At 33.2% G+C, this 13,403-nt stretch overlaps 3 protein-coding genes across 3 annotated transcripts; 1 reads left to right on the top strand and 2 right to left on the bottom strand.

Annotated features, from left to right (window-relative positions):
• The first annotated feature begins 4,361 nt into the window (after nucleotides 1-4,361).
• LOC120092608 (uncharacterized) lies at nucleotides 4,362-4,939 on the top strand. Its single transcript, XM_039050749.2, has 2 exons — nucleotides 4,362-4,645; nucleotides 4,857-4,939. The coding sequence occupies exons 1-2, from the start codon at nucleotides 4,423-4,425 to the stop codon at nucleotides 4,880-4,882; spliced, it is 249 nt and encodes an 82-aa protein (XP_038906677.1). The 5' UTR covers nucleotides 4,362-4,422; the 3' UTR covers nucleotides 4,883-4,939.
• A 6,786-nt stretch (nucleotides 4,940-11,725) lies between these two features.
• On the bottom strand, nucleotides 11,726-12,181 carry LOC150032207 (uncharacterized). Its single transcript, XM_090308443.1, has one exon. It carries the CDS (start codon nucleotides 12,179-12,181, stop codon nucleotides 11,726-11,728), a length of 456 nt encoding a protein of 151 aa, XP_090164569.1.
• Nucleotides 12,182-12,940: 759 nt separating this feature from the next.
• Nucleotides 12,941-13,381, bottom strand: LOC150032208 (uncharacterized). Its single transcript, XM_090308444.1, has one exon. The coding sequence runs from the start codon at nucleotides 13,379-13,381 to the stop codon at nucleotides 12,941-12,943; it is 441 nt and encodes a 146-aa protein (XP_090164570.1).
• Nucleotides 13,382-13,403: the final 22 nt, after the last annotated feature.

The following is a 13,403-nucleotide window of genomic DNA, read 5'->3' on the forward strand; positions in this document are numbered from 1 at the left end:
AAGAAGAAACTTTTTCCTTTCTACTTGCCAAAAATAACCACCACCCACTTACGTGGGTGGAGAGAAAATAAGGGGAAGGGAGTCGTAACTCCCTTCCTTATTATTGAAATAATAATAATATAAATATAAATATGATAACTAACTTATCATATTTATATATATATATATGTTAAATTTTATGTTATATCAAATATAACATATAACCTATAGTTTTAATATTGTATCACATACAATATAAGCTATAGTTTCTTTTCTCTTTTATGTGGCATTTAATATAAATCATATTTATATTAAATTTAACAACTATAAATCCAATTCATAGAAAAGATATTTGAATCTCATTCAAATATTTATTTCCTCCCACTAAGCTATAATGTATTAAATACATTATACCAATTATATCACATATAATTGAATCAACTTAATTATATCATATATAATTAAATCTCTTTATAAATTTGAATAATTTAAATTAATCCAAAAATTGACTCTCAATTAATCCTATTGAGCTACCAAGGGGACCTCATGGACCTGTAGCTTGAAGCTCCAACGGTACATGAATAATTAATTAAATTCTTTAATTAGAATATTCACCATCCGTTAACTTTCGGGCACTCACTAAAGACGAACAGTTGCACTCTTTGCACTATAGATGTATTTCTGTGTCCATTTGATATAATCAATCAATAGTAAGATGACCCTTCACAAATTGTTCGTAAGTACAACTGGGCCAAATTACCATTTTCCCCTATAGTTACATCTAACTTCTTAAGTACCACTGATCCCTCTAATAAACAATAGATCATAGTCCAACTATGACTAAACCCCTCTCGGATCAGGAGAGGGTGTGGCACCACATTGTTCAAGACCCGGAATTAGCCCTTAAGGGAGCAACTTATCTACTTACCCCTGCCTCGGGGAATGAGTGAATTTCATCTTGTGTAGCTGAGTTCCCAACTCCCCATCAGACATATCTCCAAAATGGTAGACTTGTTGAGTTGGGTATCTGGCCACTCTCACCCATATAAATCAAAGGACTGCCCTTATAGGCAGGAGTTCACAACTCACTCAAGATTAAGGTCATGTTACCTATGGTCATCTTAGTGAAATGTAAGTCTCTATTATGAACGACATTATATAATGAGACTAAATATTTCGTGGTCCAATCTTATACAAACTCCTTTGTATAGAATATCCTCGCTCGCATGTCTATACATGAATGATCAGAATCATATCATTTGTAGTACTTTACAACAATTATAACACCTACAAAGCAGGTCATACTCGTAATGTCACTAAGATAAGGTACCCAGCCTTATCCATATACTATAGACCATTTAGGTTATCACTTAAATATGATCTACCTATATATCTCTACATACATGTTTAAGTTACAAAGATAATCTTGTATGTTAGTTTATTGGTTTGTGGTTAATGCAACTAAAATATCATATATTTTATAGACAATGAATAAAATATCATATATTTTATTAAATACAAAACGAGTTTGTTCAATAATGTTTACAAACTATAGGACCCTTTGAGACTTAGGGCGTAAACTCCAACAGGTGACAGAGTAGATGGGTCTAAAAGGGCTCTATGGGCTTTCTGTTGTCCAATAATAGCCTTGATTTTGGCCTTCCACAGACTAAAATCACCCTTTCCATCAAACTTTTCTATCTCAAATTTAGCAACAACCATCACTAACCTGAAAAGAATGCCATTAACGATTTTTTTTAGTATCTTGATGCTTGAAGAACATTGATTTTGATGATCTTCAAACACTCTGATACCAATTTTGTTGGATTATACTGTCTTGTGTAGGCCCAATTCAATCAAGATCAATTCTAAGTTGGTGAAGAAAAGGCTGAGGAAAGCTTTGTTTCTTCACTGAAGTTCTCTCTGTTTTTCTCTTTTATTCGATAAGCATTATTATTTCCTCGATGAGTATCTACTTGTTACTTGATGAATTTTTACTTGTTACTCGATGGTTTCTTTCTTCTTTCCCCGATGAGTTTTTGTTCTTTCCTCGATGGAACTAGTTGAGTATTTATCTTTACTCGACGCTACTCGATGAGTATTAATCGTTACTCGATGCTACTCGATGAGAGAAGTTCTTGACTCGATGCTACTTGATGAGAGAATTTCTTTACTCGTTGGAACTCGATACTCTGAAAATGTTGTGATTTGATTATAAAATCGTATTTTCATTGATTTGCAGAGAAACAGATGAAGATTGAAGAAGAAGATAAAGAGAAGAAGAAGGAACAAGTAGAGTTACGTGGTTTGACCAACAAGCCTACATCCACGGGAAGACTCTTTTTCTTTCTCACTTGAATATTGCTTACAGCAGTTGTAGTTTACAGAAAAATAAAAAGTACGATGAATTCTATATTGTTTTGTTCTAATTAGCTGTATTTATAACACATACCATTTGACCGTTACAAGATATGAAGTTTGTTATGTAAAATAAACTAGTTGAAAAGTATTTGAGTCACTGTTTTTACACATGCCATAATAAAAAAAATTAATAATAATAATAAATTTTTTAAACTTTTTTATTTGTCAAAAAAAAATCAACATTTCTAAAAACTCTCTTTTTCACCCTCAAACTTATGACTTTATTTCTCAACATCTTCAACCCATCTTCACTAATTTGTTTTTGGAAAAATATCTTTTTGGTCCCTAGGTTTTTTATTTTGTTTCTATTTAGTCCCTAGGTTTCAAAATGTTACCCATTTCTTGAATTTTGAGTTTGGTTTCATTTTAGTCCCTAGGTTACATAATGTTACAATTTTATTCTTGACATTTGAGTTTTGCTTCAGTTTGATCCCTATGTTTCAAGATTTACACTTTTAACCTCGATTTTTCACTAAATAATCATTTTACGTCTTTGGGTTAATTTATGTTAATAAATTAAAACTTATTAGAAGAATTAAAATTAATTAGATTTCACTATTTGTATCACTTTTCAAATTAAATTTATAATATTACTTCATAATAATTTTCAATTAATGAATAAAAATTGACGTCAATGATTGAAAGTGAGTATTTAATGAAAAATTGTGGTTAAAAATGAGGATTTTCAAAAATAGAAAAAATAAGGGAAACTATTTACACAAAATAACAAAATTTAATCTTCTTTGATAGAGGCTTATAGAAGTCTATCAGTGATAGAAACTGATAGAAGTCTATCATTATACTATATGATAGATGCTAATAAAAGTCCATCAGTGTCTATTAGTATTTTTTTTTTTTTTTTTTGCTATTTCTGTAAATAGTTTGACATTTTTTCTATCTGTGAAAAAATTCAACTAAAATGTAAAATCTTGATACGTAGGGATCGAGTTGAAACAAAATTCAAGCATAGGGTAAAATTATAACATTTTGAAACTTAGGTCTACGTTGAAACAAAACTCAAAACTTAAAAACCAAATGTATAACATTTGAGAACTTAAGGACCAAATAGAAACTAGACCCAAAACCTAGGGACCAAAAATGTATTTTTTTTTTCCTTTTTCTTTCCATTCTTTACTGATTTTCTTCTTTAAGCACAGATGAGAGCTCTCATCTTCCCCCCAATATATGCTTCTCTCCATATATATTTTTTTTACCTCATCTCTCTCTTCTTTTTTTTTTCACTACACATTTTTAGTTTCTTTTTTCTTTTTTAAAAATAAAACAATATTAAAGAAAGACCATGGAAAAGGAAGAAGAAAAACAAAAGGGGAAAAATGAAAATAAAATAATAAACAGTGGGACTTGAACAAAATCAAGCATTTTCTAAACCACAGGACTTGATTATTCAATCTTGAAACATAGAAACTAATTTGACACAGACCTCAAATCTCAATGACTAAAAGTGTAATTTACCATTTTTATATGCTAGGGAAGTTAATTGAAAAAAAGATACGTGCCATGGAAAGTATACTTAATTGAAGTAACTTAAATACTAGGAACCCTTTTTACTTCAATTTTTTCCCTCTTTTAAATTTCAACACAACAATTGAGTTAAGTTATGTTATTTAGATTAGATAGACACTACATATAAAGCATTGTGTATAGTCAATGCAAAGCATAATTTAATGAAAATATTTCATTTCCTTAAAAAATTCATTAGTAGCACTCAATAAAAGAAAATTTTGTTTTGCTCAATATGTTTTTCTATTGCTAGCTAGTTCAATGTTTGTTATGAATGTATGGCATACAATTCTTGTTCAATATTAACACAACATTTTTTAGGCCAAGAAATCCATTTTTAGGTCATCTTGCTATTGATCTAAATTTAGCTTTACTAAATCTCTAGCTATAAAAAGTGCTTCTCATATTCCCAAAACTTCATCCACTCACAAAAGCAAGACTTGAATCATCACCAAAAGAAAACACACCAAAGGAAGAACAAAACAAAACACCAAAAGGAAAATGGCCAAGAAGATTATTGCAGTGTTTTTCATGTGCATTGTTGTGATGGCTGCTTTTCAATTTGCCACTGCCAATGAAGAGGTGGAAAAATATGAGGCCAAATTTGAGGCCAAATACAAGTCTTGCTATGAAACTTGTGAGAAGGAATGCCTTGAAGGAGGCAATGGCCAAAGCTTTTGTGAAGTTAAATGTGATGAGGATTGTGATGAAAAAGAAACCGCTGGTACGACTCTTTCTTCTTTCTATCTCTCTACTAACATCCATGATATTACCTTATTTTTTCGTCAATTTTATTGACATTTTATACATTTATGAGTTCTACATCATTATAAAGATCGACAATATATAACAAAAATATTTTTATGTCTTTTTTTTGTCAATTTAAAAATTATTATTTTTATATTAATTTAAGTTGTTGTATATTTGTTTTACAGATAAGCTACACATCGAATTGCATTGAATAATGATCGAGGAACAAAAGAAAAGAAGATTGCTTGAGAAGGATATCATCAAGTAGTAATATTGTATCAAAATCAAGCTTGTAATGTAATTTAATATTAAAATTAATAAAGTTCTTGGTCTTTGGTGTTATTGATATGTGAATGGATCATTGCCATGGTGGGTGTTATTTTTATTTAAAAACAAAATATATTTATAATTTCCTATAAATAGTTTATCAACTCTTATACCCATTTGCATTTTGTTTAATCCTTATTCTCATAGATATGATCACAAAATTCAATTGATTTGAGGGGCTTATCATATAGAAAAATGAGTTTTGCAAGAGCTTTAGTTAATATATAACAAGTTGATAATAAGAACCGGCAAGTAAGAGCTTAATTCATTAGCTACTTTATCACCAACAAAGTGACAATCAAATCCAATGTATTTTGTCTTTTCATGAAAAATTGGATTTTTTGCCCAATGAATAGTAGCCTAATCATCACAAAATAAAAGAGATGGTTCTGTAATGAAAATGCTCAATTCTTTAAGTAAAGAAGACATGGTTCTGTAATGAAAATGCTCAATTCTTTAAGTAAAGAAGACAGCCAAACAAGTTCATAAGTGGCAAAAGCTAAAACCCTATATTTGACTTCTGCAAATGACCAAGATATCACACTTTACTCCTTTGATTTTCATGATACAAGAGTATTTCCTAGGAAAGTACAAAGACTAATAGTGGATTTGGGAGTATCAGGACATGAAGCTCAGTCAAAATCAACAAAACCACACAACTAAAAGGACTGTGAAGGAGAATTAATGATACCTTGCCCTGAAGAAAGACTTCAAATATCTCAATAAATGGTGAGCAATTGCTATTGCTTACAAGGACATGCTACATATTCACTAAGTTTGTCAATAGAAAATACAATGCGAGACCTAAAAATGGTTAGATAAAGAAGGCTACCAATCAGCCTTCTATAGACAATAGTATGATCAATCAATAGATCAGTCTCTGAAAGGTGAAATTTTATCTAGCACCAAGAAGTCACATATCTTCTAACAATTGTTGTGTATAATGGCAATGAGAAATAGATGTTCCTTGAGAGGAATGTGCTAACTCAAGGCCCAAGAAGTATCTCAAAAGACGATATGAATCCTTTAATTTGAATCGGTCATCTAGAAGATGTTTCAATTAGTCAATATTTTGATGATTGGAACTAGTAATGACAATATCATCAACATAAACCAAAAAAAGAAGAAAATTATCGCTAGAACCTTTAATAAACAGTGAATAGTCTACTCTAGACTGTTGGAAGCCAAAGAGCAAACAAACTATTTAAAAAGTCTGGAAAATTATTATCAAGAAGCTTGCTTTAATCCATATATCAACTTTTTTTAGCTTACAAACAAGCTTGACTCTTGTGAGGAAAACACCTTAAGAGTTATACTCATGAGGCAAATTTATGTAAACATCATTAAATAACTCTCATAAAGAAAAAAAAGTTTCAATGAAGTCAAGACCTTCCTCTTGAACACAATCCTTTAGGGTATCCTATAGATTTAATAGCTTAAACTCCTAAAGATGGTTCAGCGAGGGTCGGATAGGTGTTGAATCTGAAGGGATTGAATCTTAAGCAGAAACGTGTGATCACCTTGTAATTTTGTTTTCAATTTTACATAAACAAAGTACGGTATAAAAATAATAACGTAATGGATAAACAATCGAGATTAGCATGCATTTAAGAGAAGAAAAGAGGGAAGAGCTAAACCTTACCTTCATAGATTCCCAAATTCTTCGCAATTCCCTCTGCGTCTTCTCCAAAACGTCTTTTCAATGATCAAGAGATACCACTATAAGTGAAACCTTGTTATTCTCTAGGATTCCAATAATTGAATGTGCGGTCTCCAAGACTTAGAAAAGGGAGAAGAAGTAGTAGAGAAAAGAAAAAGAGATGTAGTAAGATATTAGGATTCAGAATTCTCAATTCAAATATCACAAACGTGGGCCATGAAGACCTATTTATAGAGAGGAGGGGTGAACCCCTTCTTCTAGTCTTTCCTATTCCTATGCTAGTTCTAATTTAATTAAATAATTTTTATTTAATTAATTACTCCAGTAATTAAATAACATATATATTAAATCCAATTTAATATATATAATTAATTGATGAATAAATAAACATCACATGTTTATTTATCTCTACTTCTTAAAAGTTAATTAATCATTAGTTAATCAATTAAACGACTATATTAAATCATATTTAATATATAATTAATCAGCATATAATTATTACACATATATATGTGTACATCTCTTTAATATTTGAATCTTATTCAAATATTTTTATTTCTTAATTATAGATCACATCTATAATTAACCATTTTATATTAATCTCACTAATATGTAATTGATTTGAACAATTCAAACCATTCCTCTTATATATTCTTTAAAGAGCTAACAAGGGGACTTTATGGACCTACAGATTAGAAGCCTCAATGATATAAGATTAATTAATTAAACTCTTTAATTAAATTAATCAATTTTCATTAACTACCGGTCACTCCACTAAATACTGATAGTTGCACTCTTCACACTGTAGATTTATTTTTGTGTCCACTAATATAACAAATCAATAGTGAGTTGACCCTTCACAAATTGCTCATAACTATAACTAGGTCAAAATACCATTTTACCCTTGTAGTTACATCTAACTTCTTAAATACCACTAATCTCTCTAATAAACAAATAATTTATAGTCTAACTATAAACTAATACCCCTTGGCCAATGAGAGGTTGAGGCCTCAATGTTTAATATCTAGAATCGGCTATTAAGGGAGCAATTTATCTACTTTCCAAGGAGTGAATTTCATCTTATGTAGTTGTGTTTCCAACTTCCTACTTGGACAAGTCCCCCAAATGGTAGACCTATTGAGTCAGCAACAAGACCACTCCCCATACAAATCAAAGGATTGTACTCATAGACAGAAGTTCACAACTCACTCAGGATTAAGGTCAAGTCACTTATAGTCATCCTAGTGAAATGTAAATCTCTTCTAGAAACGATGTTATATAGAGAGACTATTCATTTCGTGGCCCGGTCTTATACAAACTCTTTGTATAGAATACCCCTACTTGCATGATCCACATGAACGATCAGGATCAGATCATTTGTAGCACTTTACAACAATTGTAACATCTACAAAGCAGGTTATATTTGTAATGTCACCAGGATAAGGTACCCAGCCTTATCCATCTACTACAGACCATTTAGGTTATTACTTAAACATGATCCACCTATATGTCTCTGAAAGAACCTGTGAAGGCCCTGAGTGGAAACGTGGAGATCGTCCCGATTTTATTTTCATAGAATCACATAATTTTACGGTAAATAGAATATGCATAATCACTAATTTACAACATGTATTAATAAGTAAGGAAAATGAAGAATAGGGTTTGAGAAACCCTTATCTTTGAACATCTGGTCTTTTTCGAATTTCCTTTTCTCCAAAATTGGTCACATACCACCACGAACTCGACACCCTCGATCCAAGATGGCCACCACCAATTGGAGCCTTCGTATTCTCTGCGATGAGAATCCAAGGAGTTGTGGGCTATTGGAATTTTGGGAGAAAGGGAGATTAATTTTTTAGAGGGAAAAAGCCTGGGAGAAATTACAAAGAGCTTTACTTGGTTCAGTCTTTTGTGAAGAAGATGAAGACGTGAAAAAAAAAAAAAAAAAAAAAAAAAAAAAAAAAAAACTAAAACTCCTCATGTTCTTCCATCAAAAAATTAATTTAATAAAAAATTTCAACTAATTATTTTAATAAATTTATATATATATATATATATATATATATATATATATTATATATATATAATATATATATATATAACCACCTTATCATATATTAAACTATATATTGTATCAAATATAACATATAACCTATAATTTAATATTGTATCAAATACAATATAATCTATATTTTTCATTCTCTCATTAATGGTATTTAATATAAATCCCATTTATATTAAATTCAATTATATGAATCCAATTCACATAATTATATTTGAATCATATTCAAATATTTATTTCCTCTCAGCTAAACTTTATATTATAGTGTATCAAATATATTATAGTAATTATAATTCCCTCATTTAATTTGAACAATTCAAATTATCCAAAATTGATTTTCATTAAATCTTTGTTGAGCTACAGAGGGGACCTCATAGACCTATAGCTTGAAACTCCAATGGTACTTGAATAGTTAATTAAACTCTGTTTAATTAAATTATTCAATATCCATTAACTGTGGGGCACCCCACTAAAGACTGACAGCTATACTCTTTACACTACAGATATATTTTTGTGTCATTGGATATAACCAGTCAATAGTGCGATGACCTTTCACAAATTTCTTGTAAGTACAGCTGGGCCAAAATTATCATTTTGCCCCTGTTGTTACATCTAATTCCTTAAGTATCATTGATCCATCTAATAAACAATAAGTCATAGTCCAACTATGACCAAACCCCTCTTGGGCCAGGAGAGGGTGTGCACCACATTGTTCAAGCCCAAGAATCAGCCCTTAACATAGCAACTTATCTACTTACCCCGACGTCGGGGAAGAAGTAAATTTTGTCTTGTGTAGCTGTGTTGTAACAACCCCACTTTCTAGGACTAAGAAAGGGAATTGCTACTGCATGCATGCATAAATATTCTCATTGAAGAAAATAAAGTAAATTAAAGAAAATAATCATAATCTTAAACTGCATTAAGTATATAAAAAAAATGTTCTAACATATCTCAAAATCTTAAATTGTTCAACCCGGGCATCCCTTTTAACAAGAAACAATTTATAAAAAAAAAATGAATAAATAAATAGTTAAATTAATTAATTAAATTATGATAAATCCATGAATGGATAAAAACAAAACATGCAAAAATATAAACAGTCAAATGCGGAAGCGAATTCTGGTTCTTAGGCACTGTCACAGATTCCTCTTGTCAGTCCCCCGAGTGTCCTTGCCCTTACCTGAAAAAAAAATAAGGATAAAGGTTGAGTATAAAATACTTAGTAAGTGATCCCATTATCGGAATCAGACTATGCATCCATGAGCAAATAAAGAAAAAAAAATTAGCCCGTGGCTCATACAGTTACATCGGTTTTTTATGATGAAAGGAAAACCAAAAGATGTACTATCTTGCCTTGAAACGCATGTCTAGCGGCCCGTAGGCACACCGTCAAACATGATAATAACATGAACGTGAACCCGTGACCCATGCATGTCTAGCGGCCCGTAGGCATACCGTCAAACATGATAATAACATGAACGTTAACCTATCAGTTCACGCATGTCTAACGGCCCGTAGGCACACTGTCAAAACATGAAACATGAAAATAAAAGTAACATGAATGTAAACCTGTCGGCTCACGCATGTCTAGCGGCCCATAGGCACACCGTCAAACATGATAATAACATGAACGTTAACCTGTCGATTCACGCATGTCTAGCGGCCCGTAGGCACACCGTCAAACATAATAATAACATGCGTCAAGGCAAGACAATAAACCGCTCTACTGGTCTATTCATGCATCACATACATAATATCAGTACTGATTATAATTTTAACATGCTCATAATACTTGTAACCACCATGCAACTAGCAAAACATAATATCAAACAAAATCACGCTCCAGAGTCAACCAAGTAACTTTATAGGTCTAATCTAGATCGCCTGGCATGAAGGCACCAGTAATAGTATCACTTATCTCAACTTGGTCACAAAAGTCCACGCAAATAATTCCTTAAAACCTTTGGAAAACTTGAATCAACCCAAAGTTATGGCTTGATTCAAGACAAATTCCAAAACTTGATTCAAGTAGCCAATTTGATCAAGAATTAATTCCAAAATCAATAACTTATTTTTTTTCTCACTATTACTCTCAATCCAAAGAATGACCAACCAGTTTACACAAAACTTACCAAAACTGAAACTATTCGAAGAAGAGAATGGTTCTTTCTTTGTTAGCAACGCCTCGAAATCCAAATCCTGAAAGTCGACACAATGGGTAACACTAAAATTGTTTCCAACACCAAGAGGCATTTTAAAAAAAGACTCAACACCAAACCTTGCCCAAAACAATCCAATCTTACCCAATCTCAAAAAGGCAGTGGCGGGCGAATGGTGGCAGAAGCAAAACTGAACGGCAGGGCTGACGTCGGCGAGGAGAGCGGCAGTTGACTGGCGCAACGGCGAGATAGCGATGCTTGCGGCGGCGACGAAACGACGAGGCTGACGCCGCTGCTCGCGGTGTCGACGGAACGGCAAGGTGAAGGCTGGAAGGCGGATGGCAGACGGTGTTAGCGGCTAGGGTAGGAAGGAAAAGAAGAAGAAGAAGGGAAGGAAAAAACATGCGTGCGGGTTGAGGAGAGAGAGAGAAAAGTAAATTTAATTTACTTTTTTTTTCTTCTTTTTTTTTTCATTCCTTTAACCCTTTCCACAAATATATATATAACCAAATTAAACTCTTCCTTTTCCCTTAAAAAAACAAATTCCTTAATTATCTCCCAAAATATATATACTTATATATATATTTTCCTTTCCCAAAAAAAAGAATCTAATATACACATTTAATTATCTCCATAGATAACCAAATCTCCCAAAATACAAGCCAAATAAAACTCAATTAATTCCAAACAATTAAATCATATTTTAGCTTGGCCAAAAAAAAAAACATAAATCTCATATAATTTATCCAAGTAGCCAATAAAAAAAAAAAAAAAAAACTTAATTACAAAATAAAAATCAGGATGTTACATTCTACCCCCCTTAAGAAACTTTCGTCCTCGAAAATTCTAATCCTGAAAAAGCTCAAGATAATGCATCCTCATGTCGTCCTCGCGCTCCCACGTTGCTTCCTCAAACTGGTGATTTCGCCAAAGAACCTTCACCAAAGCTATCTTCTTGCTGCGCAAAACTTTCACTTCCCTGGCCATGATTCGAATAGGCTCTTCTTCGTAGCTCAGGTTCTCATTTAAATGCAAAGGTTCATAATCCACAACATGAGATGAGTCTGCTACGTACTTCCTCAACATGGAAACATGAAAAACATTGTGAACTGCAAAAAGAGATAGGGGCAAGGCCAGTCGGTATGCTACGGGGCCAACTCGTTCCAAGATCTTAAATGGCCTGATGAAATGAGGGTTCAACTTACCCCTTTTGACAAATCTCAACACTCCCTTCATAGGTGCCACTTTCAGAAACACCTTTCCACCTCTCAAACTCCAGGTCCTTACGCCTAACGTCGGCATAACTCTTCTGCCTGCTTGGAGCCGTCAACATTCGGGCCCTAATCTTCTGTATTGCCTCGTTCGTGGTTTGTACTAACTCAGGTCCTAGTAATTTTCGCTCACCAACCTATCCCAGCATACGGGTGACCTACAACACTTCCCATAAAGGGCCTCAAATGGTGACATACCAATGGTTACCTAATAACTATTATTATAGGCAAACTCTATCAAATGCAGGTGAGAGTCCCAACTCCCTGCAAACTCTAGTGCACAAGCACGTAACATATCCTCCAAGATCTGGTTTAAACGCTCAGTTTGACTGTCAGTTTGTAGGTGAAAAGCATATTGAAATCCAAATGTGTACCCAATGCTGCCTGAAGGCTCTTCCAAAAGTTGGAGGTAAAACGAGGGTCCCTATCAGATACGATGGACACTAGTACCCTGTGCAATCTTACCACTTCTTTCATATACAACTGGGCCCACCTACTCACTGGATATGTAGACTTCCCTGGAATAAAATGTGCCAGCTTGGTAAGTCTATCCACTATAACCCAAATTACTGTAAAACCCTTCACCGTTCGCGGCAAACTTACAATGAAGTCCATCGAGACATGCACCCACTTCCATTCCGGTATCCTCAAAGGTTGAAACAAACCTGCTGGCTTTTGTCTTGGGGCCTTTACCTGCTGACACACCAAGCACTTACTGAAAAACTCTGCTATCTCCACTTTCATGTTATTCCACCAGTGGCAATGTTTTAGGTCTTGGTACATTTTGGTACTACCAAGATATATTGAAAAATGGGGAGTTATGAGCTTCCCATAACAGATCATTCTTAAGGTCATTATCTGCTGAAACACATAAACGTCTTCGAAAAGTAAGACCATTATCTACTGACAAGGAGAACTCACCACCCTGTCCCGTCTTCACCTGCTGCGCTACTTCAACTAAGTAAGGATCACTGCGTTGAGCAATAATGATCCTCTGCCTTAAACTTGGTTGTACTGATAATTGTGCTAACTTCGCAGATACTTCCCCTACCACCATTGCTATCTCAGCCCGCTCAAGGTCCTTACATAAACGACTCTGTTTGGTGATAAGGGCTGTTGAATGGGCTACCTTCCTACTTAGAGCATCCGCCACTACATTTGCCTTTCCTAGATGGTACAGAATCTCGCAATCATAATCCTTCACTAGCTCCAACCATCTACGCTGCCTCATGTTTAACTCCTTCTGAGTGAAG

This window comes from Benincasa hispida, chromosome 12, assembly GCF_027475165.1.
Source record: "Benincasa hispida cultivar pf3 chromosome 12, pf3_genome.v1.1, whole genome shotgun sequence".
In the NCBI taxonomy this organism is placed as follows: domain Eukaryota; kingdom Viridiplantae; phylum Streptophyta; class Magnoliopsida; order Cucurbitales; family Cucurbitaceae; genus Benincasa; species Benincasa hispida.

Bases quoted from the DNA above. Each gene is read 5' to 3' on its own strand.
- LOC120092608 (XM_039050749.2), top strand. From the start codon at position 4,423: ATGGCCAAGAAGATTATTGCAGTGTTTTTCATGTGCATTGTTGTGATG. The intron at 4,646-4,856 runs GTACGACTCTTT...TTTGTTTTACAG, and splicing joins TGATGAAAAAGAAACCGCTG to ATAAGCTACACATCGAATTG.
- LOC150032208 (XM_090308444.1), bottom strand. From the start codon at position 13,381: ATGAGGCAGCGTAGATGGTTGGAGCTAGTGAAGGATTATGATTGCGAG.
- LOC150032207 (XM_090308443.1), bottom strand. From the start codon at position 12,181: ATGCCGACGTTAGGCGTAAGGACCTGGAGTTTGAGAGGTGGAAAGGTG.